This window comes from Pyrus communis, chromosome 5 (genome assembly GCF_963583255.1).
Source record: "Pyrus communis chromosome 5, drPyrComm1.1, whole genome shotgun sequence".
Taxonomy (NCBI): domain Eukaryota; kingdom Viridiplantae; phylum Streptophyta; class Magnoliopsida; order Rosales; family Rosaceae; genus Pyrus; species Pyrus communis.
Genome location: NC_084807.1, coordinates 1882826 through 1905859, shown reverse-complemented (window position 1 = coordinate 1905859; position 23034 = coordinate 1882826). Strand labels below are relative to the sequence as shown.

At 36.7% G+C, this 23034-nt stretch overlaps 3 protein-coding genes and 2 pseudogenes across 5 annotated transcripts; 2 read left to right on the top strand and 3 right to left on the bottom strand.

Moving 5' to 3' along the window:
* LOC137734653 (transcription termination factor MTERF4, chloroplastic-like) lies at positions 1 to 1949 on the bottom strand. 2 transcript variants are annotated; one of them, XM_068473910.1, is made up of 2 exons: positions 1229 to 1949; positions 1 to 925 (listed from the first exon to the last, which is right to left on the bottom strand). In XM_068473910.1, exons 1-2 carry the CDS (start codon positions 1725 to 1727, stop codon positions 192 to 194), a joined length of 1233 nt encoding a protein of 410 aa, XP_068330011.1. In that variant the 5' UTR covers positions 1728 to 1949; the 3' UTR covers positions 1 to 191. The 2 variants fall into 2 exon arrangements, with proteins under 2 accessions (XP_068330011.1, XP_068330010.1); XM_068473909.1 differs by having other exon boundaries at positions 1 to 1949.
* Positions 1950 to 5771: 3822 nt separating this feature from the next.
* LOC137733526 (uncharacterized) lies at positions 5772 to 9934 on the bottom strand (annotated as a pseudogene).
* Positions 9935 to 11259: 1325 nt separating this feature from the next.
* Positions 11260 to 11975, top strand: LOC137733168 (dirigent protein 22-like). Its single transcript, XM_068472328.1, has one exon. The coding sequence runs from the start codon at positions 11313 to 11315 to the stop codon at positions 11865 to 11867; it is 555 nt and encodes a 184-aa protein (XP_068328429.1). The 5' UTR covers positions 11260 to 11312; the 3' UTR covers positions 11868 to 11975.
* A 5348-nt stretch (positions 11976 to 17323) lies between these two features.
* LOC137733640 (dirigent protein 19-like) lies at positions 17324 to 17890 on the top strand (annotated as a pseudogene).
* Positions 17891 to 18287: 397 nt separating this feature from the next.
* Positions 18288 to 20938, bottom strand: LOC137735661 (scarecrow-like protein 3). 2 transcript variants are annotated; one of them, XM_068475108.1, is made up of 3 exons: positions 20623 to 20938; positions 20151 to 20200; positions 18288 to 19941 (listed from the first exon to the last, which is right to left on the bottom strand). In XM_068475108.1, exon 3 carries the CDS (start codon positions 19885 to 19887, stop codon positions 18511 to 18513), a length of 1377 nt encoding a protein of 458 aa, XP_068331209.1. In that variant the 5' UTR covers positions 19888 to 19941; positions 20151 to 20200; positions 20623 to 20938; the 3' UTR covers positions 18288 to 18510. The 2 variants fall into 2 exon arrangements, with proteins under 2 accessions (XP_068331209.1, XP_068331208.1); XM_068475107.1 differs by lacking the exon at positions 20151 to 20200.
* Positions 20939 to 23034: the final 2096 nt, after the last annotated feature.

The following is a 23034-nucleotide window of genomic DNA, read 5'->3' as shown; positions in this document are numbered from 1 at the left end:
AAAATGATATTACTTTCATTGTCTTTAACAATCTTAAGACCTACATAAGATGCATACACATGATTAAGAAAGAAAAAGTCAAACTAACATAGAACAATGACCAAATATGAACAGGCATAAGAAAAACCAAATCCGATGAATATGAATAACATTTTAAGATAAATTTGATTTTCTGAAGTCAACAAAAATTACTACAAGGAAACAGTGCGTCTGTAAAGTACTTCATCATCACTCTCATCATCCTCATCTGACACCATCTCACTTCCCGGGAGCTCTAACTTCCCACCCATATAAAATGATGGACCCGGTGTCTCTGTTTCAATATACTCCCCTTGCAACCTCTCCTCAAATCTCTGACCACTACAGTTGAGGAACCATTTCAACGAACACCTGATGCCCTTGCTTTGCAACCTCTGGTACCTAGGTTTAATCCTCGACTCCAAGCTGTAAGTAAAGTATTCCGGAAATTCCACAAGCTCTTTCAGTGGCCTCCCCATTTCACTCTTAAAGAAGTAGAAACTATTCTTCATGAGCTCAACACGCAGCGCAATTAACTGGGGACACTTTACAACCATCTTAGCTACGTCCTCAGAAGCTATTCCCCGTCCAAGAAGGAATTCGACTGGCTTCATTATCAAATGTTGATGAAGGCTGACTATCTGTGGCATCTTCTCAACCACCCGTGCAAACCCTTCAGGATCAATCTTAAGCTTCAAACTAAAGAAATACTGCTGCGAAGACATTTTAGCTTTCAAGGGCAGCCCAAGAATTTGGGGGTACTGAGCAACAACCGAAGCAAGCGCTTCCCTCCTGATCCCGAAACTAATTAAACAATCCACATTTGGTTTAACAGTCTCCTCAAGATCATAACCAAGTAAGTACGTCCGCTTCTCCAGCATCCTAGCCAGTATCTTTTTCGGCAAACCTAATGAAACCAAATAATCAACAAACGGCTTAATGACAGTCCCAACTCTCATTCCTAAGAAGTAAGGATACTGTGTAACCATCGGTCCTATATCCCTAGGACTAACACCAATACTAACAAGATATGCAACCGAAGTACTCATTGTCCCCTCAAGCTTGTATCCAAGAAGTTCAGGATACTTCTGCAACACATAACCAATATCCTGCTTTTCGACATCAAGCCCACGAAGGAACTTGACAACCGGCACAAGCTCAACAACCACACTAGCATGCAATACTTGCGGGTAATTCTTAACAAACTCACCAAGTTTCGGCCTGGGAATCCCAATTTTCTCCAAGTAAGCCAACACAGGTATCATATTTTTCCTCACACTGCATCCGAGCATCAACGGGTACTCGTTAATGTCGTCGATCGACAATCCGAGCTTCTGAAGGAACTCAACTCTCTCCCTCATGACATCAACAGCAGAGGGCAGCTCCAACTTCTCCAATTCATCAGGAATTATGCCTAAGCTCTTCAAATAGTCACAGATTATGACCCTGGAGACGAGCTTCTCTTTCCGGCCTTGGACGACGCCCCAAGTGACTGAGGGCATTTCGTATTCCGGAAATTTGGAGGACTGGGTTGAAAAGGAAGAATTCTGCAAAACCCTTGAAGGGTTTTGGGGATGAGGGAGTTGGGGACATGGGTTTTGGTGGGATTGGATTGGGGTTGAGTTTGGAGTGAGAATTTGTGGATTTGGGGGGAAGACTTTGGGGATTTTGGTGATGGAATTTCTTGCTCGTAGCAGTGAGCCGACCATTTCCAGGAGGGACAGAGAAATTAATATACTTTTTCTGATTTCTTTGCTCCAATGAGGAGAAATTTGAAGGGAAAATGTAAAGTTCTTGAAATCTCAGCTTATGATGTCATATGCCATAAATTCACACCAAAGCTAGGTTCTTTGGTGTCTATATAAACCAAACGCAACGGAAGCTATTAGGTTAGGAAGTCAGAAAGAGAGGGAGGGGAGGAGGCGCGGAGGGTGGAGAATCTCATAACATTCGGTATTCTCGTACCAACCGGACCAGTCCAACTGGGTTGGGTTGGGCTGGGCTGTAAATTGTAAAAATTTGATCATCGTTTAATAGGTGATTTGTGTTGAGTAGAAGTATTATTAACCCAATTAAAATGAACTAATCTGAATGTTAACCATTTTTAAACATACATGTATATTCTGTAGACATATACTTAAAATTTAGTAGTTAGTAGACATATACTTAAAATTTAGTAGTTATGTTTTTTTATTGACAAACGATATTATCTACACTAAAGAGAAGGGGATAAGCTTAGTCTCATAATAAACTAGCAATAATGTGGTTTATATACGCCTTTGGCGAGAATCGAACATAAGACTTCTCACTTACAAGTAAAAAAGGTATATTACTAGATCGAAGTATTAAATAACAAATTTAGTAGTTATTAAACACACTTATTTGTTCTTTGGTAAATAATGAAATTTAAATATTAAGTAACAACTAGTGATCCTACAACACTCAAATTACATGATTTAAGTCTAATGTAACATGTATTTTGGTTTATTTATCACTCATAATCACTGTGGGAGCCAAAAATGACTCCCCCACTAAATAAGCCACTAGCACACGAAACATGAGGAGTGGAGCTACAATCAAGTAACCTAATACCCACTCCATGGAACATGAAGAAATAGAAGGAAAGTGGGACTTGGAGCCCAAGACTTGAATGCCTATAAAAGGCCAAGAATCCCACCAGCCTAGGGGAGAAAAAAAGGGAAGTATCTGATAGCTTTATAATGTCTTGCAATTATTTTGAACAACGACTGACTTGAGCGTCAGAGTGTTTTCTTGTAGGTCCCCCCCCGCTCTCATTGTTGACAAGCGAATATGGTGTCTAAGGCTTCTCAACATGTTCAAGATTACTTGTTGGTGGATAATTGGAGTATCCGAAATTTTCCTCTCCAACAGTTGGCGCCGTCTGTGGGAATTCGTACAAAAGTCGTATCGAGAAGTTATGGTTTCCACCTAAGCCACAATGGGGGCATGGGCCAAAACCCTAAATAATGGTTGTGCAGACTAGGTGTGTTCTGCAAGGGAGACACGCTTTTAGACTTCTGTGCTACAGCTGCTGCTTTCGTCAGTTCGACAAGATGGGATAGAAGTTTATATAATAAATACATATATGTATAGCCTGTCAGACAACCTTCTAAGTCAAATTTCGTCAGTCCTCGCTCGTAAATCACAGGTTTGTAAATCCTTGTTCGCAAATCATATGTTAGTCCTCGTTCGTAAATCCTCGTCCGTAAATCAAAATCCTTGTTCGTAAATCATATGTCAGTCATCGTTCGTAAATCCTTGTTCATAAATCCTTGTTCGTAAATCATATGTAAATTCGTTTGTAAATTCTCGTTCGTAAATCACGGGTTTGTAAATCCTTGTTCGTAAATCATATGTCAGTCTTCGTTTGTAAATCCTCATTCGTAAATCATGGGTTCGTAAATCATATGTCAGTCCTCGTTAGGTTCGTAAATCCTTGTTCGTAAATCATATGTCAATCCTCGTTCGTAAATCACGGGTTCGTAAATCCTTGTTCGTAAATCATATGTCAGTCCTCGTTCGTAAATTATATGTCAGTCCTCGTTTGTATCATAAGATGTCAGCCCTCACTCGTATACGAAGATATGACAGGGCGAAGAAAGCTAGTTGAGCACCTGTCCCCCGGTTCTCACAAGCTACGAAGGAAGATTGTTCGGGGATGCCTCTGGCGAGGGATTCAACGAACGTAAACGTGAGGATTGTAGTCAATGAATTTGTGGAAAACACAGGCATGAAGAGAAAAGAGAAGCCCAAAATATCAGACAGTCAAGGATGATGCCTGATAAGCAACTTGTCTTTGAGGAATTGCACGAAGAAACCATTTGAGGAATTGCATGAAGAAACCATTCCATTAGGGCAACAAGTGCTCAAAAGATGAGAAGGACGAGAACTGAAACATTCAATTCTAGCTTGGGAAAACAATTGCACAAAGAGACAATGAGTTCCTACCAAGTCATCAAACAAAACATGTGTTCAAGGTTTCAAGGCAAGGAAACACAATCAAAGTTCACTCTGGCTGCAGCGGATGTAATGAAATTGCCTAACAGTTATTCGGCAAGCACCCAAGGGTTGTTAGCAAAGGAAATTCATTTAATTCGACAACAACAAAGTTGCCCAACAGATAAGAGTTTCTATCTTACACATGCTCATTAGTATTGTTGATGTTATTCAAATTTTAATTACTCTGGGGGAATACTATTACTATATAAATTGATGATCGAAGATCATGAGACCGTGGGTTGAAGACCTAGACCGAATAAGAGCCGAAGGTCGAAGACCCAAAATTAATGGTCGAAGACCAATATGATCGTGGCCGAAGGCCAAACTCATGGTCAAATACCATATGATCGTAGCCGAAGGCTAAACTAATGATGAAATCTCAAGTTGAATGAATTTTTGCAAAGAAACATTTTTCCTCTACAAACTCTAAACAATATGTGTTTGCAGAGAAAAAAGGGGGCAATGTGGGAGCCAAAAATGACTCCTCCATTAAATAAGCCACTAGCACACGAAACATGAGGAATGGAGCTACAATCAAGTAACATAATACCCACTCCATGGAACATGAAGAAATAGAAGGAAAGTGGGACTTGGAGCCCAAGACTTGAATGCTTATAAAAGGCCAATAATCCCACCAGCCTAGGGGAGAAAAAAAGGGAAGTATCTGATAGCTTTACAATGCCTTGCAATTATTTTGAACAATGACTGACTTGAGCGTCAGAGTGTTTTCTTGCAGGTCCCCCCGCTCTCATTGTTGACAAGTGAAGATGGTGTCTAAGGCTTCTCAACGTGTTCAAGATTACTTGTTGGTAGATAATTGGAGTATTCGAAATTTTCCTCTCCAACAATCACTTAGGAATAAGAAAGAAACTAAATAATCCAAACTTTTAGAACATGTCTAACCTAACTCACTTTAGAATAGTTTAGATGAGTTGATTTGTCAATTTTCTTGGGTGGAAAAGGTTTTCAATAATGCCAATTTGGGCCTATTGGGTTAGCCAAAGGTTGAAGTCTAACCTGACCAACCCATGTAATGCTCATTGCTCAACCCTACTTGTAACGATTTAGCATCAGCAATTGAACCATGTATTCGTGTGGATTCAGACAAAAAAAAAACACTACTCTACCCCCTAATTTGGCTAGTTAACCCTAATTTGTCAGGTTAACACTGACCCACTTTTTGATCACATACCCTTTCACAATCCCTTAAGTTGACTTCCCTACCCAAAAACCTCTCCTATGGGGGTAGATATTGGTTTACTTCCTTGGTGCTCCTACATCAAATTTGACCGTAAGAATTTTTTTTTGCTCACAAGCTCGAAAGGTCGAGTGTATCGCAACATGATAACTTGTAAAAATAATGTTGGACAGAAATGAGACTTGCAGGAATTATTCGTTTATGTTTGTGCCCAGTTGGGTATGTTTCATCAAAAGGTTTCTTGTTTGGTTGTTTTGGTCAAACTTAAATAGGTACTTGGAATAATTGACGATGTAGCCCGAGTACGCCAATTAAGGCACATACGATACAATGCAACTTTAAATGCTCAAAAAATGAATGAAGGTTTCAACTAGAACTTGATATGTCCTTTCCAATAGTTAAATAGACCAACTAAATATACTGATGATACCCCATCTACTTGAATCATATCTCAGACCACATGATATGGCAGCTGATGGTTAAATTCATCGTGGTCTATAAAATTTAGTCTAAAAACATCTTCCTAACATTTTCTTCACAAAATATTCCACTTTCTCTCCAATGCTATACATATCCTTCTCAGGCAAACCCCAGCGCTCAGTGGATATCTAGAAACTGCAAGTACACATACAGACTTGTTATCAGCAAATAAAATCAGAAAGACAATATAAGGATGGTAATGAAAGGAAACATCAGACTCAAATAAAACTATTTAGTCTTGTAGAACAATTAAAAAAATTTAAGGGATGGAATCTGGTACCACAACTTCTCACTCAAAGCAAAGAATATTACTAAGGGAGAGTCATAGGGTCGATATACTTTTCAGTGTAACTATCACACCACCATGTGGCCACCAATCCATTTAAGTTATAACATGAGGAATCTATTTGTTAATGGAACATCTATATAGCCTACTTATATTATGACACGTGAATTAGTAATGTTGCACGGCAGCGTGACTGACACTCAAATTCCAACATAAGCATCACTTCTGTATGTAGTGAATATTCCTTGGTTGCAAATGTCATGGACATGTATTAAGCCTAGGTTGTTTAGGTTGGTACCTACTAAACGTGATTTCATTTTTCAGGCTTATTGATTAGTTTGGTTGCTTGGAAATATGATGGGCAGTAGTGATAAGCTGCTGTCCAGATGGTAAAATAGGGCTAAATCGCCGTAGAAGCAAATACATTCCAAACAATGAAAGTTATAACTTATAAGAGATCAACCTGATATGAAATCATCCACATATTCGCTATCAATTTTCCCGTGAGCCATGGCACCAACCTGAACATTAGGTTAGTTAATGAACAAATGAGCAAACCATCAGATAGTAAATGTATGATGCGAACATATGAGGGGAAAGTATAATGCTCATACCACAAAAACAAGGTTGGCCTTATCGCTGATAGCATTTACATACTCTCGTAGCTGAGCTGACTTTTGCGAACTGACGAAAAGTCCTGAAGTGATGGCGTGTTTTCTGTATAAGGAAGCTTTTAAATGAAAATAAAACCATGCATTATTGGAGGCTTACCTATTTTGATGGAGTTGGCATGCAGGTGCTGAGCTACAGGGTTCTGTGTTGGAATTTTTGGATCGTTGGACCCGTCCCACTCCAACGACACTGATACTGTCCTCAACTTTCCCACCTGCCCAATCCGTCAGGTGTGAGGTTTTACCACAAAAGGCCTCGGTATTAGTTAGAGTGGGGTAATACTATTTAAACCTCTTTGGTTTTCTTCACCTCACCGACGTGAGACACTTTTAACACTCCCCCTCACGTGTAACTTCATTTAGTGGTTCACACGTGGAGATCCACATCGGTAATTGAAACTCAGAGATCGGCTCACGTTGGGCCCACTTATTTTCAATGGAACTCAGCGGTCGTCTCTATATTAAGAGTTTAGATTTGTTTCCTTATGGGTGACAAGCTCGTTGGCTTGCACGGACCCGCAACCGTGGGCTCTGATACCATGTTGGAATTTTTGGATCGTCGGACCCGTCCCACTCTAACGACACCGATATTGTCCCTAACTTTCCCACCTGCCCAATCCGTCAGGTGTGAGGTTTTAACACAAAAGGCCTCGGTATCTGTTAAAAGTGTCCCACATCGCAGAACCAGGTTCATCGCTTTAATCTGGGCATGAATATGTGATTTTTGTGTTCTTCAGTGAATCGCTTTTCTGGAGCTTCATCGATGAAGAATCGCGTTTCTTAAATCTGCAAAAATAGAATATCTGAGTCTAATATGGCTGGATCAATGAGTTTTGAGATCCGCACTCCCATTTTCAATGGTGAGAACTATGAATTTTGGAATATCAGAATGTGAACCATTCTCAAGTCTCATGGCAAATGCAACATTAAGATATTATTAATAGATTCCGGCAAGATATAGACCAGCATGACATAGAAGAGTAAAGCAAAACGTAAACTGGAAGAAGAAAACATAACCAGACGAGAAACAGTTTTGTGTACAACTGACCATGACACTTAACAAAGTTTAATACACTTTAACACTTAAGAAATTACAGTATCTACTTGTGTCAACCATCTGCTCTCCAGTTTTGATAAGATTCAGGTTTCCTACATTGCAAAAAATCCTTCGATCGCTGTTCTTTTGTACTCAAGAATTCATACTAGACCACCAAAAATCACATTTGCAAGCTCTAAAGTTCACATAAACCATCTTAGTGTTTTAACATATCTATTCAAATCGACATTTAGAATTTTAGAAGAGTATTTTTCCTCCATGCTTCTATAAAAACCATACTATCAAATAACTCAAGTACAAATTACCTGATATAAAATCATCTGTATACTCATTGATCTTCCCATGGGTTTCTGCACCCACCTGAACATGTATAAAAAGCCGTTACGGGGATTTCAAATTTCACATACAAAACGGAGCATGAATTAGAGACCTATGAACTGGAATTTAGAATCTCAAACATACCACAAAAACAAGATTCAATTCATCACTGGCAGAATTAACATAGTCATCAGTAAGCTCAGAATGCTAAATAAAGGTAGGCAATGCTCACCTACTACACTAGAGTTGACTCGTAAATGTCGGGTTTACAGGTTCCGCAATGACGCGCATAAGAATTTCATTTGTATCTTTGGTCCGTATGCATTTTTTATCTAGTAACTCCACTTTAGAAATTGCAGAAGTCAAAATACAAAGCAATTCGTAAGTTCCATGACATTTTGAAGAGGCAGAATGATGCAAGGTGAATATAAAACGACTAGGAGTAGAAGCTAACTTACGCATGACTCCACAAAAGCGCCTACACGTTCTTGGTAAACGGACATGGGGTTTAATCTCAAATAACACTCCATTATCTGTTTTTACATACACAGCTCGTACCATACCAGCTTTATTAAGTTTGCTATCAAAAATCGAACGAAGAGCCTGGACGGGTAAAACCCTTAAAATCATGAATTATAAATTAAACACAGTAAAAGAAAAAGAAAACAGAGACTACGTATTAGTAAGACATGCATGATCCAATGCTAAAACCTTAGTGGCATACAGTAAGCCTATGCTAATCTCAATTCCAATGAATGAACTTATGGTTGATGATATTATAATTTAAAGGTCTGTAAGGATAGAATGATAGAATGATACAGTATAAATTGTTTAATTGGACTTTACTGTCTTGATATGTTAATAAAATCCAAAAGTTACTTCAGAAAAATGAAGGTTTGGAATTAAATTTTCCTCTCATATAAACAAATGGATGGATGTACTTAGACCCTAAATTTGCAAAGCTAGGGTTCTTCTATGCATCCAGAAATTCTCTGGTACAAATCGTCGGCGGAATTTGTATCAGTAACTCACTAAGTTGTCACTGATATTTTTCAACAATGATATCAACACCTTATAGTTATCAATTACTTTTTTCATTTATTTATAAGTATTTTCATTGACCTAATAATATAACTCCATTAGTTTGAGTTTCAAATAGAAACCTAACCAACTATAAATAAGGATTTTCATTAACCAAAGAATATAACTCCCAAGTCTAATCAAGCAAGTTATAGTTTATCAAAAGTTATGACTTTGAGCTGTAGATGACATTTTACCATAGTGGTGAAAAGCAACATCATGCCTATAAACCCTAGTGTGGGTTCAATCTCCACCAACTCTCTACTGTCTATATATAACACTATCGCTATACTATAAAAAAGTTATGACATTGAGTTGGAGTTCAAATGACATAAAAATGTATCAATGTAACGTCTAATTTATAGCTCAAGAGCAAATCTGGTAGACAACTCCAGTCCTATAATCATTCACATCTTTCTTTTGTTTGAGGAAGTCAGCGTCTTCCTCTGAATCTAGAATCTTTCACCTCTGAGGAATAAAAATGAAATTGAGGAAATATAATTCTAAAAAAAAAATTAATTAAAAAGTTTCAAATTTAATTTTTTACTGGAATATTAAAGAAATATTTGCTTGAAGAGTTTCTCCTGTACCTTTCGAACGATGCCTTTCCTCAGAGAAGCATTTTCTACAATAAAAGTTGCCCGGACCTCAACAATCGGCGGGGACGGTATAATGGCATTATCCGTGTCATCATCTTCTGTTTTCTCTTCGGTTGTTGTCGATTCGTCTTCCAACTTCCGTTTCACCATCCTAGTGGATAAATTCTGCGACTGCGACTCCGACTGCCCTCTCTTCCACCTCACCATGTTATAGTAGTGTTCCTCCACTACCTAGGGTTTTTGACTAGTCGAGGGTTTATTAATGAGTAGCCCATTAAAAAAAAAGATAGAATCTTATGTACTATTATTTTGTTTCGGGTAGGGGTGATTTTCGGGCTCATTCAATTGAAAACAACGTTTTTAATTTGGGAAGCGTTATTGGCACTCCAAAAATCTCATTCTATACTCCTTACAAAGTGTATTTTTCTTTCCTAATATAGAAAGTTTGGAGTGTAAAATGAGATTTTTGGAGTGATAATAATAATTCCTTTTAATTTTTGTTATAAAATTTTGGAATTAGAGTAATCTCAAAATTCTCGAAACATATTTCAAAAATTTATATAATTTATATGTTTTGAATATTCTCGAAATTTTTGGTACATGTACTACTATGCTTATCCTTTTTAATATAAAATTGTATGCTTTATATAAAAACAATGACTAAAATATATCCAAAACGAATAATAAAATATAAAAATTGATAACATAATGCATAATTTAAGTAATAAAATATCAGAGTATTTTAGTCTAGGGCTCATGTTACATTTTGCGCTCAATTTGAGTAATAAAATATCAAAGTGCATAATTTGACTTGCATATTATTCATTCCTTTCAGAACTCAATATAAGTCTAGGGCTCATGTTATCTTTTGTGCTCAATCTCAAGCTAATTACTTAATGCAATAGATATTTGATATTAAGCTCAAGCGTAAAAGCAGGCCCAAACAAAAAATCAATTGTTGTTATCATTGTTTTCGGGGTCATCATCATGTACATGGCATAACTTAAGTCTCACATAACCTTATTATAACCGAACACCAAACTCATGTCTTTCGATTCCTAAAAACAAAATTTCAAAGTTACAAGTAATCTTTGACATTTGGTTAGCCATCAATGGATTCCAATCTTTCTTTGCTTAAAAAGGATTCAAGCTCTCCATGTTGTGTTAAGCAATTAAAAACCAAACACTCTCGTAGACCCAACAAAAAGCAGTGGTTGCTTGAAAATGCATCAACCAGACCAACCATTAATTATATAATTAAGCATGATGGGATTTTTTATATATGATACTCTGGAGTATTGGTTACTCAAGAATTTTAACCGTTTTGTAGCTAAAACACACAATAGATAATATCTAACAATTAAAAAACTCGGAATATAAGATACTCCGGAGCACGATAAAATTTTTGTAAACGAGATATATATATTCTCAATCTCACACTTTGGACATATTAACAACTTCTAAAACTTGTCCTCTTCCTCCTCTTTTGTAGTGACCACATACCACATATCTTACTACAAGTCTAATCTCTCTCTCTCACACACACACACACAGAGTGACATACTAGCTAGCTAGAGAGACTAATATGTCTTCATTTCTCTACTACTCTATCTTCATCCTCTGCTCAACCTTTCTCTCTTCCATTGATGGAGTTCTAATCAGGCAATTCGTCAGATCCGACGGGAAAACAGAAAACTTAAGCCACCTCCACTTTTTCTTCCATGACATCCTTGGTGGCAAAAACCCAACCTCTGTTAGAATTATTGGGCCACCAAATGGTACCGCTGCAGGCTTTGGCAGCACTATGATGATCGATAATGCACTGACTGAAGAGCAAGACCGTGCCTCCAAGCTCATCGGAAGAGCACAAGGGTTTTACTCAGTTGCTTCACAACAAGCAGATGAATTTGCACTCCTTATGGTCATGAATTTTGTTTTCGTGGAAGGCAAGTACAAGGGGAGTAGCATTAGCATTCTCGGGAGGAATCCGGTCCTGAATGATGTGAGAGAGATGCCAGTTGTTGGAGGCACTGGGCAGTTTAGGTTTGCTCGAGGTTATGCCTTAGCCCATACGGTTTGGTTTGATGCTAATACGGGAGATGCCATTGTTGAGTACAATGTTTATGTGTCAGAATCCTGAACTTTGTCTTAGGCTAGCCATTTGTTGAGAAAAACCCGTTTTTCTTTTTACTTTTTTATACTTTTTTTATTTTTATTAATCCTTTATAGAGACATCTATTGTACTTAATCAGGGAATGGCTACGTTAATCTTATAACTAAGAATAATCCCTTTGAAATATACTAGTATCTTATGATGGATTTTAGAATGGTGTGCAATTTAAGGCAATCAATCTTTTAACCAGAAATTAAATCAGAGTCACTACCAAATTTCGTTTCTAACACTTTAAGTACTTCATTCATAAATTAGGTAATTACCAAAAAAAAAAAAAAAAAAAAAAAAAAAAAGCTATCAAAATGTGGGCAATTGCATGTTCGATTTAACTACACGATGAGACCGATTCGAACCCAAGCTCGTGGTAACTGACGCTTGATGAGATCCCAGAGCAACCAGAGAGGACCTCAACCAAGAGAAAGGAGAGAGGGATAAAAGCCTGAAAGAGCAAGAATCTCGCAAATCAATTTGATAATTCCTTTTAATTTCAATCAAATTTTATGTTAGTGTGCTGATGTGACATATAAATGTATAAACTATTGAATCATATAGTGTCACGTGGATTAACCATAAAAACATTTTTTTCTCAAAATGAAAAGCTATTTTTTAAAACGTTTTTTTTTTTTTTTTTTTTTCACAAACTGATGCACCACGCCTAACTTTTCTCTTGTTCACTGTTCTCTCTCTCTCTCTCTCTCTCTCTCTCTCCATTGAAGAAACCTCGAGAGCTTCAAAATGGGTGCAAATGTAATAACAGTTTTCCATCCTTTCACTAATCTTCAACTGGAAAAAATATGAAAAGTGTTTAAATATTCAACCATGTTTTCAAAACTTGAACATTGATATTATCAACTCATAAAGCTCGTCAACAACTCATATTTTCTCTCAACAGCTCGAGCTAGATTCTATATATATTATAACTTTAGAAGTTTCCTTGAAATGATGAAAGATCATGTATGTGATTTTACATTTATTTTTACTAAACGTAGCTAGGCCAACCATGCAACTATTAATCAGTTTTGCTCTAAGATTTTCTCTTTTCTTTACTGAAAGAGCTTTCATTAATTAAATCTATCTCGACTCACTACAACAAAGTCGTCTATAGAACACTTTTGGCAAGGATATTATCCATTCCTTTAAAAAACAGACCCGATTTTGATCACTAAACTTGTCCTTACTATAGTGAGAAATTAAAATATTTTGTGAGAAAACGTTTTCTCGCTGTCGATGGATTGTTGGCGAGGAAATATCTATTTCCTCGTTGTAGGCTCGTAGCGACTAAGAGTTAAAAAGTTAACCAAAACAAGAATCAGACTCCTGTAAGTTCTATAGAGATTGAGCAAACACTTGTTTATCGTGTAAAGATAATTTGGAATGATAAGGAGATTAAGTTTAACAATGTGGTATGGCTTATCGGAGTTGTATACTAGGGTTGTTACTTGTTAGCCTCAAGCAATCTCGATTGAACTAGGACTATATCTAGTTGATATGTTTACCATAGAGATTGATCAAACACTTGTTTATCGTGTAAAGGTAATTTGGAATGATAAGGAGATTAAGTTTAACAATGTGGTATGGCTTATCGGAGTTGTATACAAGGGTTGTTACTTGTTAGCCTCAAGCAATCTCGATAGAACTAGGACTATATCTAGTTGATATGTTTACTAGGGTTTCGCAGTGATATGGTTTTGTCAAATGATAGATTTTGTTAGATAAGATGTTTGATTAGCCACTGACGAGATTTGAACCCACGTCATCATGTAAGGGTTCAATATTTTTCCACCATTGTGGTAAAAGGCCACTTACTTGCGGTGATATGGTTAGTTTGCTAAGGATCACATAATGGGAAGTGTCCTTATTGAAGTCCATCGCTTATGGTATAAAGTTGGGTCACTGCTCTCTCACTATATTTATACGCAAGCAATCAGATATTCAACCCCATTTGATTGAGTCGTTTCCAGGAGTGTAGAGTTGCAGAAGAACCCTAGTTCTCGAGTAGTGATGTCATCGTCTGGTAAGTGATTACCTTGGTGTTGTAATATAGTTTTCTTTATGATATGACTCCTGACATTTATCGTTGTTTGCTATGTTGGGTCGGCATTCTGCAGCTCCTACACAGGGAGCACACATACATCAGACATTCATCTTCTAATTTTCCCTAATCTAAGCTTAGACTTGAAATTGAATTTAGAGAATCATACATTTTTACCTCTAAGTGGGTCGACACCAACCATGATCAAAAGTTTGGGGGTGGATCTCCATTTTTGCCTTCAGCGCAATGAATAGAGAAAGAAGATTGGACTCGAGTTAGATGATGGCTCTGGTGTTAGTTGGGTTTGACGATGGAATTTCGAGATATAATTTTGATTTTGAGAGAAATGGAGGCTGCAACTGGGTTTGTGTTTTTGGGTTTTGAAGATTCTAGAGGGAGAGGAACAACTGCTCTAATTTAAAAATACGAACTTTAAGGAAAAACTTCTCGTATTATTTATTTTAACGAAAAATTATATTTTTACACTAAAAAGTCAATACTGGTACTCTTCATTTTACCCTTTATTTTGTCTTTATCGTTAAAACTCAAAAATTTCAAATCATTTTCATTAGTTTTCTTTTAAAAATAAGACACAAGGGAGCTGATAACTGAGTTTAAATAGTAAATTGCTAGGTTTCTTGTCACGTTAAGGCTTGCGCGTGTGGTTTGTAAAAGGCTCAGCACCTCATGTTGTTCTAGTAGGTCACGGGTTCGAATCCAGCACCGCAGTACTTTTGGGTTTTTATTTTTCAGCGCTTTCTTTGATGCTCTCGTATCCCAGGTTCGAACCCAGTTGTGTCCACACTTCCATTCCCTTTATTTTATTTTTCGTTTGGTATCATTTTATAGTTTGTTCTGCTTTGTCTTTTGTTTTATTTTCTAGTTTTATTTTTCGTCTTTCTATTTCTAGTCAATTAAGGTGGTTGTTTATTTTTGTTTGATGTTTTAGTTTATTTTTGCTTTTCTTCTATTTTCCACACCTTGAGGACAATGTGTGATATAAGTTTGGGGGTGGGAAATAAGAAATTTTAGATTTTTAATTTTTGAGTCAAATAAAAATGTTCATTCTTTTTAAGTTAATATCCATATATTATTTTAAACGTTAGAACAAATGGACATGGTGAAGATTAATCCCACAACAGAGTATTTTCTATTTATCGTTGCTTAGGCAATAATTCATGAGTTATACTTTTAAAATTTGCACTTTCACACCTAGGGGTGGGCATGTGCCAGGCTGGGCCCAAATTTGTAGGAACCGGACTCGACCCGTTTTAAAATGCAGTGGGCCGGGCCGAGCTGGGTATATGAATTTTGAGATTTGAAACCGGACCTAACCAAGCCCGTTTTAAACGGGCCGATTCGGGCCAAGTCCACGGGTCCAAATTACTTTTATTTTTTATTTTTTATTTTTTAAAATTTTTAGAACAGGTTATTTGGATTGGTGGTAAAATCCCTATTAAGAAATTCACGATAACCTTGTGGTCGTGGGTTCTAATTTCTTAATAAGGATTTTATCACCTGCAAAAGTAGGAATAAAAACACTTAAAAATACTTGTAAGAGTATAATGTTATCGTAGTATAGCAGCTCGAGTACGGTCGTTCTCCATAGGGTTTGACTAAATAATTTATGTAAATACCAAATCTTAATTAATAATTTGAAAACAAAGTTTGGAAGAGGGTTGATTTTATGACTTAAAATATTAAAAACTAATTTAATTAAAAATAACTAAATAAATTGGCAAAGTAAAGAAAACAAAAGAAAATAGTTTTGAAAATAAATTTGAGCACTAGGGTTCCGCCGTCACCTTAACAATCATACGTAGTTCTTCCAATTACTTATGAATTACCTATGCATATTTTGAAGGTTAGGTTTTCCTAAAATATGCCCTACTTGGAACCTCCAACAATGTATATCTAACATGCAACCTGTCCGTGATGTCCAGATCGAATGTGAACATGCAAGACTCATTAAGTTTTGTGAAAACTTTATGAAAAACCATATAACCCTTAAGACTTGTCGTCCATCCTAAGAAGTTACACATATTAACCACAAAAAGCCTTAGTCAGTTTCAGGAACAGCCCACCGCCAAAATTGCATCAAATTATTTTTCTAAATATCCTAATGGCGACTAATCATCAAGACAATTAGATAATTTAAACCGGTGATTAATAATTCAAAACTTACATGCATAATATCACAAGTAAATTGAAAAGAGACTACATATTCTTTCTAAGGCTCGTGGCCTCGCCCTAGCAAACGAAACTAGTTATTAACAATCATAAAACAAAATATTATTAAGAATATAGATAAAAAAACACCTTGAAAATACAAAGTAGTGCGTTCTCCAAAGTATAAGCGTTCTTCTCTTTTATCTCTAATGGCTAAATAGCTTTATTTATACTACTACGAAATAAAATCCTTATTAGAAAAGGTCTTCTAAAAACTAGGAAATATAATAGAATAAGATAATTAGGAAGTAAAAGGCTTCCTATTTAAACTGAAATTCGGACTGCAGAGAAAATCCATCTTTTGACCAACCAAATAAACTCCGATTTGGTTTCAAAATATCTCTTTTTAAAGCTTGAGACGTTCCTAACAAATCCTCAGAAGGAATCTTTCTCAAAATATACTATATTGACCTTCAAAATACCCGAAACGTCTAGAAACGTCAATCTGGGAAAGTTGCGTCGTGGGTCTTTATTTCATTGCCACGGTCAAACGGTTTGGTAGAAAAATCAGGAATTTTGACACAATCTATCTTGAAAGACTCACGAACATCCTCCAATTATAATCACTCCAAAATTTATCTGTTTGGTTACTTTTTGCTCCAGAGGAAGTCAAATGCCCTACATTGAAAATACATAACAAATTATCAAAATTCTACCAAAATAACTAATAAATTAATACTAAGATAAGGGTAAAATATATAGTATAATATTGACTCATCAACACCCTGAGAAAGTGGAGAGTAGAGAGTAGAGATCTAGTAATATGTCTTCATTTCTGTACTTCACTAGTCTCATCACCCTCTGCTCTATCTTGTTCTACTCCAACGAAGGAGTTCAAGTTAGGCAATTCATTACAGCCCAGCAATAGCACGTGGAAAAATACACTACGTGATAAGTGTTCTGATTTACTTAAAATTTCTGTTGAAGATGTCATAAAATTATATTCTTTACCCGTTCCTTTTCTATTATATATTTGTAAATAAATATTACGCAGCGCTCTTGTTGATGGAAAACCAAGCACGGGGTTATAACTTCTTCACCAATGCAAAGAATCCACACTCTCTTAACTAAGGAAGAGACATCATTCCTCACTTCCATACCATTACCATCCTATAAACAACTCTCTGCAACACTTGCAATACAATTGAAAACTGAACGCAAAATGTCTTGTTTTGCCACTTTTGCCTGCTACTCCATCATCTTATCAAATTCCTTCACTACCATACATGGAGCATTCTCAGACATTCTGTTTTATCCCTATCTGCAAAACGAATGGAGAAGACTACCCGCCTTCAGTTCTATTTCCATGACATCCACAACAGCAAGAACCCAACTGCCATGAAAATTGTTGAACCACCAAACAAGTCAGTTGGGGGTTTCGGAACAATTTTCATGGTAGACAATCCATTGACAGAAGGGCCAAAGATTAGTTCAAAGCTTGTGGGGAGAGCTTAGGGCATTTCTGCTCTTGCTTCCCTACATGACCCTGGGTATTACCTATGGTCTTGAACTTTGCTTTCCTAGACGGTATGTACAATGGTAGCATCGTTAGTATTCGAGGGAGGAATCCTTATATGGAAGCCATCCGAGAGATGCCTGTCGTTGGAGGTAGTGGAGTTTTCCAATATGCACGGGGCTATGCATTGATGAAGACATTCTCGATGAGCACGAAAACTGGATATGCTGTTGGCATGTTGCTGAATACAATGTGTCTGTGTTGCACTACTGAAAGAGTAACGATATTGTATCACATCATCTCGGTGAGAGATATGGTCAGTAAATTTACTAGAAATAGTTTTGTTGCTTTTTCTTTTATGGTTTGTGTTGCTTTCCATGAATACATGCTGTGTTGGTTTAGAATTTATTTATTTATTTTTTAATAAACAGTATATTTACTCTAAGGGGTGGAGAATAAATTGGTAATGAACTCGACATTTATGAGATTCAAAACTATGACATCTTAATTACTGGTGAAAAGGAACATCAATAAACCGTAGTACTAAATTGATTTAGAGTATCTTGAATAGCAAGGAGTGTGATATTTCACTACTTAAAAATACCTATATGATTGACTTAAAACCCCAAATATGTTTAAAATTGAAGTATCTACAGAACAGGATTCAACCTAAAGAAAATATGCCAGAGGCACAACACCATGTTTTAATATAGATAGAGATCTAAAAAGTATACAGATTAACAACGACAGAAAAAAGAGAGAATAAATTCTCCAAACCGTTCTGAGAAAGACACTATGCAGTTGGATAGGAAGAAATGCTTAAAATCCTTTACACAAACAAGAAAAAGGTACACTTTTACTCAATCCCCGCATGGTCGACCAACATATCATTCTTATCTCCTAGATCTCCAGCCTGAAATCGTAAAAAGAGGTCTGTCATGCCAGCAAATAAACACACATCCATTCTCTTCTTTAATCTTATACCCGTCATAGCCATGCAAGAACCCCCTAGCCTGCAACATTCCATTGTAGCTCAAGGGCACCTTGCCAAACCCTGCCAACTCAAGTCTTAGAATCCACTTCTCAAGCTTCTCATGCCTCTCCCTGCGCTCAGTTCCTTCACATGCTATGATGTTTTTTATTTCCTCTCCGAAAAGCATCTTCTCAACCTTTTGTCGCTCCATTGGTGCTCTTGATACTGTAGACTCTAAGCAATCAAAAAGTGCTCCATAAAAGTGCAATGCTTCCATGATCCTGTCCATCAATGTATGGCCATTGTGGTTTGCCTCTTGCTCGGTTATTACCATTAGTTTTGGCGCAAGGCCCCAAAGAGAAGTTAAAAAACTCCCCGTTGGTGAAGCACCTGATAGCGGGGACCAAGCAGTGTCGGGACTCAGGTTATATGCGCTGATTGGATCTTTCTCCAGCCATTCTCCCAAAGTGAGTTTATTCATATGCAAGACTTTCTGCAGGTTCTTAGATGCTAATGGTGATTTCCTCCTTTGATCATCATCACTTGCCAAGAACGAATGTAGCTGCAGAACGGAGCAGATTGCAAGAGCCTCTCCAGTCTTTACACGCAAACTTTCGATGTCAAGGTTCTCTAACTTGCTTACTATAGCATTGAACTGAAATGGGATGTTCAGATTTCCGGCTTCTTCTGTCAACTGAAGGAACATTTGGTCTAATACTTCTTTTTGTTCATTAATGCCCGTAATTCTCAAATGGGGAGGGCCTTCAGGTCGCGCATTCAGTGTTTGAATCAAATTAATCCACTGAGCGGGCTCACATGAATGAAGATCGATAATATGAACCATCTTCTCCCCTTCCATGGCTTCCACTATGGCCTGATTTGTGACCACATACGCAACCTTTAGGAAGGGACAGAGATCAAAGAACAGCCTTTGAACAATAATTTCTTCTGAGACTGATGATATTTTCGTTGAATGAAGCGCTTTATGCAGACCGGGCCAACCTTTAAGCATCCGGTTAGCAAGTGCCTCGGTGAAATAAGCAGCTATTCTCTGCATTGAATCGCCATCAGGAGAGGCGAGCTGAGAAATCTGGTCAAGCCAAAAATTTGCTTTCTCAATACTACCAGAAGTGACATGGCTAGCACATGCGTAAAGAAGCTGGATCAGACATAAACCTCTCTCCTCAGATTTTAGCTCCCTGAGCCATGGTGAGTATGGAGATCCCATCCCAGGAGATAGCCAGGGAAAGAACTGCAGGGGTGATGAAGTTACTGGTGACCCATCGTCTTGCGCCATTTTTTCACTTAACGATAAAAACAATCAGCTGATGCAGAAGATTAATTGCCGGAACTGTTTTAAAACAGAAAGAATTAGGCCACAAGGAAAGCAGCTGAGTAATAAAATTAATTAAAATTCGACTTCAATATTTTCTCTTCCGCATATTCGTTTTCCAAATAATGAAGCACTTATATTCGAGCTGAAATTTCCAAGTATCATACCTATAATATAAACAATAGTCTAATCTATTTTAATCTATGGGGCCGAGGATTCGAACTCACCTGCCCTGACCATGTGACCTAGCTCTTTCACAAGGTCAGAAGTACCAGACCTGTAATTTCACAGACCTTACTTTGGTGTTTACGTACAGCACACAACTAAAATTAATCATGAATCCGGGTAAATTTGATACAAATCGGGTCAACTGAACAGATGGTTTCTGAGAAACAGGAGCAAAATAATGAAAAATTGAAAATATGAATTTGATTTTTGTTCTTGGAAATGATCCCATTGTGAACAAAACTAAAAGAACTCATTACAAGTGAGCTAAAATATTTCCTTCTCTACTCAACAATGTAAGTTTTTGGGAATTTTTCAAGTTAAATGTCTACTTTTTTTCATCAACAAATCAACCAAAAAGCCCTAAACAAAATCAAATATGCCACACAGAAAAGCATAAAATAAAAAACAATTCACAACAAATGAACAACTACATCTGTAATAAATATAAACTACGCAGAGCAAGGGAATTACCAGAAAAAGTAACTAGTTAGTTCCTCCAATAAATAACCGACCAAGTTCAAACGAGATGGAAATTCCTCACTGGGTCCAGAAAAGTTTATGAAATGGTAGTGGTTGGCTGGAGCCTCCTCCTAGCTAATCCATCAAAGGCGAGGAGTTTAAGAAAACTCAGAAGGGTTTTGTGTTTGTGAAGTGAAGTTTTGTTGCAAAGTGAGTGAAATAGCAAAAAGCTCTTGTTTTAAAGTACTGTTCCATGGCTGCACTGGCGACAAACGAGGCTTCCTTTCGTCGTCATTGATTTATTTTGTTTGTCCTTTGGCCCGTTCAGAGGAATATGGAATTTCTGAAATACAGTGCCCTCCCCCTCTCCCCCTCTCTCTAGCTCCCTCTCGATTTTATCTCTAAAATGTCTAGTGTATTACTTTGTTTCTCTCTCACTCTCACTTGAGATTTGTCACCAAGTGAAATGGATGGAAATAAGAGCTGGCCAAAGTTTGGGACTATTCTCCAACACAATGCCCTTCCAAAACATGTCCTAACAAAACAAAACAACACACTTGCTTGTTGCTTAGTGGGTAATTAATAGTGGGGAGATTGCAAGGAGGAGGCCTCCCAAGTGCCTCCAAATCCAAAACTTGTATTTGGATTCTTTCCAAAGGCATACACCATCCACTTGGTACTTTCTTCTTACATTAAGACAAAGGGACAAGCAAATTATTGGAAAAGCCAAAAGTAGAGAGAACATGTAACTTTTGGTGGTGGCGGTGGTGGGAGTACTTGGAAGAATATCATACCCCAATTCCTTCAGTATTTCTTTTTTACCCTAACCCAATCCCATGTATGAACTTCCCCTTGTGTATTTAATCAAGTGACATCAAATTGCAATCTACTCTAAGCCACCTAATCATGTAGTAGTGGTATACCACATCATTGCACCTAGCCAGTCTATGCTTGAGTTTGTTGTTTGAAAAAATTTATGCAATCAATTTCACTTAAATTTTATCATGTTCATGCAATGAAAAGTGTTTCGAGAAATACAATATAATTCATTTTAACAGTCTCCAAAATAACATGGAATAATTTCATTTAGAACGTAAGTGATTTTACACACTTATTTTTCTTCATGTGCACATGGATGTTTATATCTAATTTTTAGATTGAATCAATAAAAAAGAATCAATTAATATAAATAAACAAAGATGTGAATAAGGAAAAAAAGAAAGGAGTATGCGGATATCATTACTCAACAATGTGTCAATTTATACAATAGCTGGATACTATTACGATTACATTGAAATGAACAATAATAAAAAGACACACACGTATATAGGTTGATTTAGTGAAGGTTATTTGGCAAGCCCACTGTTAAGTGAGAGATCTTAAGTTTGATTCTCCCCCACCACCTCACTGTAAGTGTAGATAATAGTTTGTTCAAAAAAAATAAATAATAATAATTAATAAGGAGGCACATCTCTCTCTCTCTCTCTCTCTCTCTCTCTCTCTCTGTGAAAACCCTAGTTTCCGTAAGACACCCTTTTGGTGCATGATGAAATCGGCTCCACGAAAACCCTAAATTAGAAATGAATTATTAAAGGTAAGGAACCATGTTTTATCCTATTGAAAAATCAATATCCATTCAGTTTGTTGACCATATTTTAATTGATCAAAATTTGAATATCTAAATCATGATCAATTATTCAATATTCAATATTCGAAGAATATTAGTGATATGTATTATTTTCTTCTGGAGAAAACGTTTCATGATCAATTGATACGTACATAACATCAACCCCCAAGCTACATTACGTAAAGAATCAAGGATTAACTATCCTAACAGGGAGATTATCTCGGTAATCCAAAATGAGAGATCCCCATCAAAAAGGCAATGTAACGAGCAAGTCGGTGAGTAACTAAGCTAAAAATGTATTTGAACAATGCTAAACTAGGCTAAGTATGTGGATCAATTACATTGAGTGGCTAGAGCACGTGAAGTTAGGAAGGGCAGGGTTTGATTTTTCACAACATAAGTTGCCCTACTTTATTAATTAGAATTTAGGCAATTAATCTAAATTTCACAACATGAGTACATGAATATAACGACACGAGTATGAAAGCAAAAAAAAAAATTGTCTATTACGTAAAAAATCAAGTTCTCTACATATGGGTGTCCATATCTTAAGAAACTTCTGGACATATAAGCCTTTCACTTTTTATGTTCTCATTCAAGAAAGATATCCTATACAAATCTAGGAAAAACTATAGCATCTGAATAATATTCCTATTTCAATCATACAACCCATTTAACTCTCAAGTCTCAAATTACATTTTTTTTTTTTTTTAACAAACAATATTATCTATACTAAGGGGGTGAGCCTCATAATGTGCTAACAATAATGTGGTTCAAATTTGTTTTTGGCAAGAATC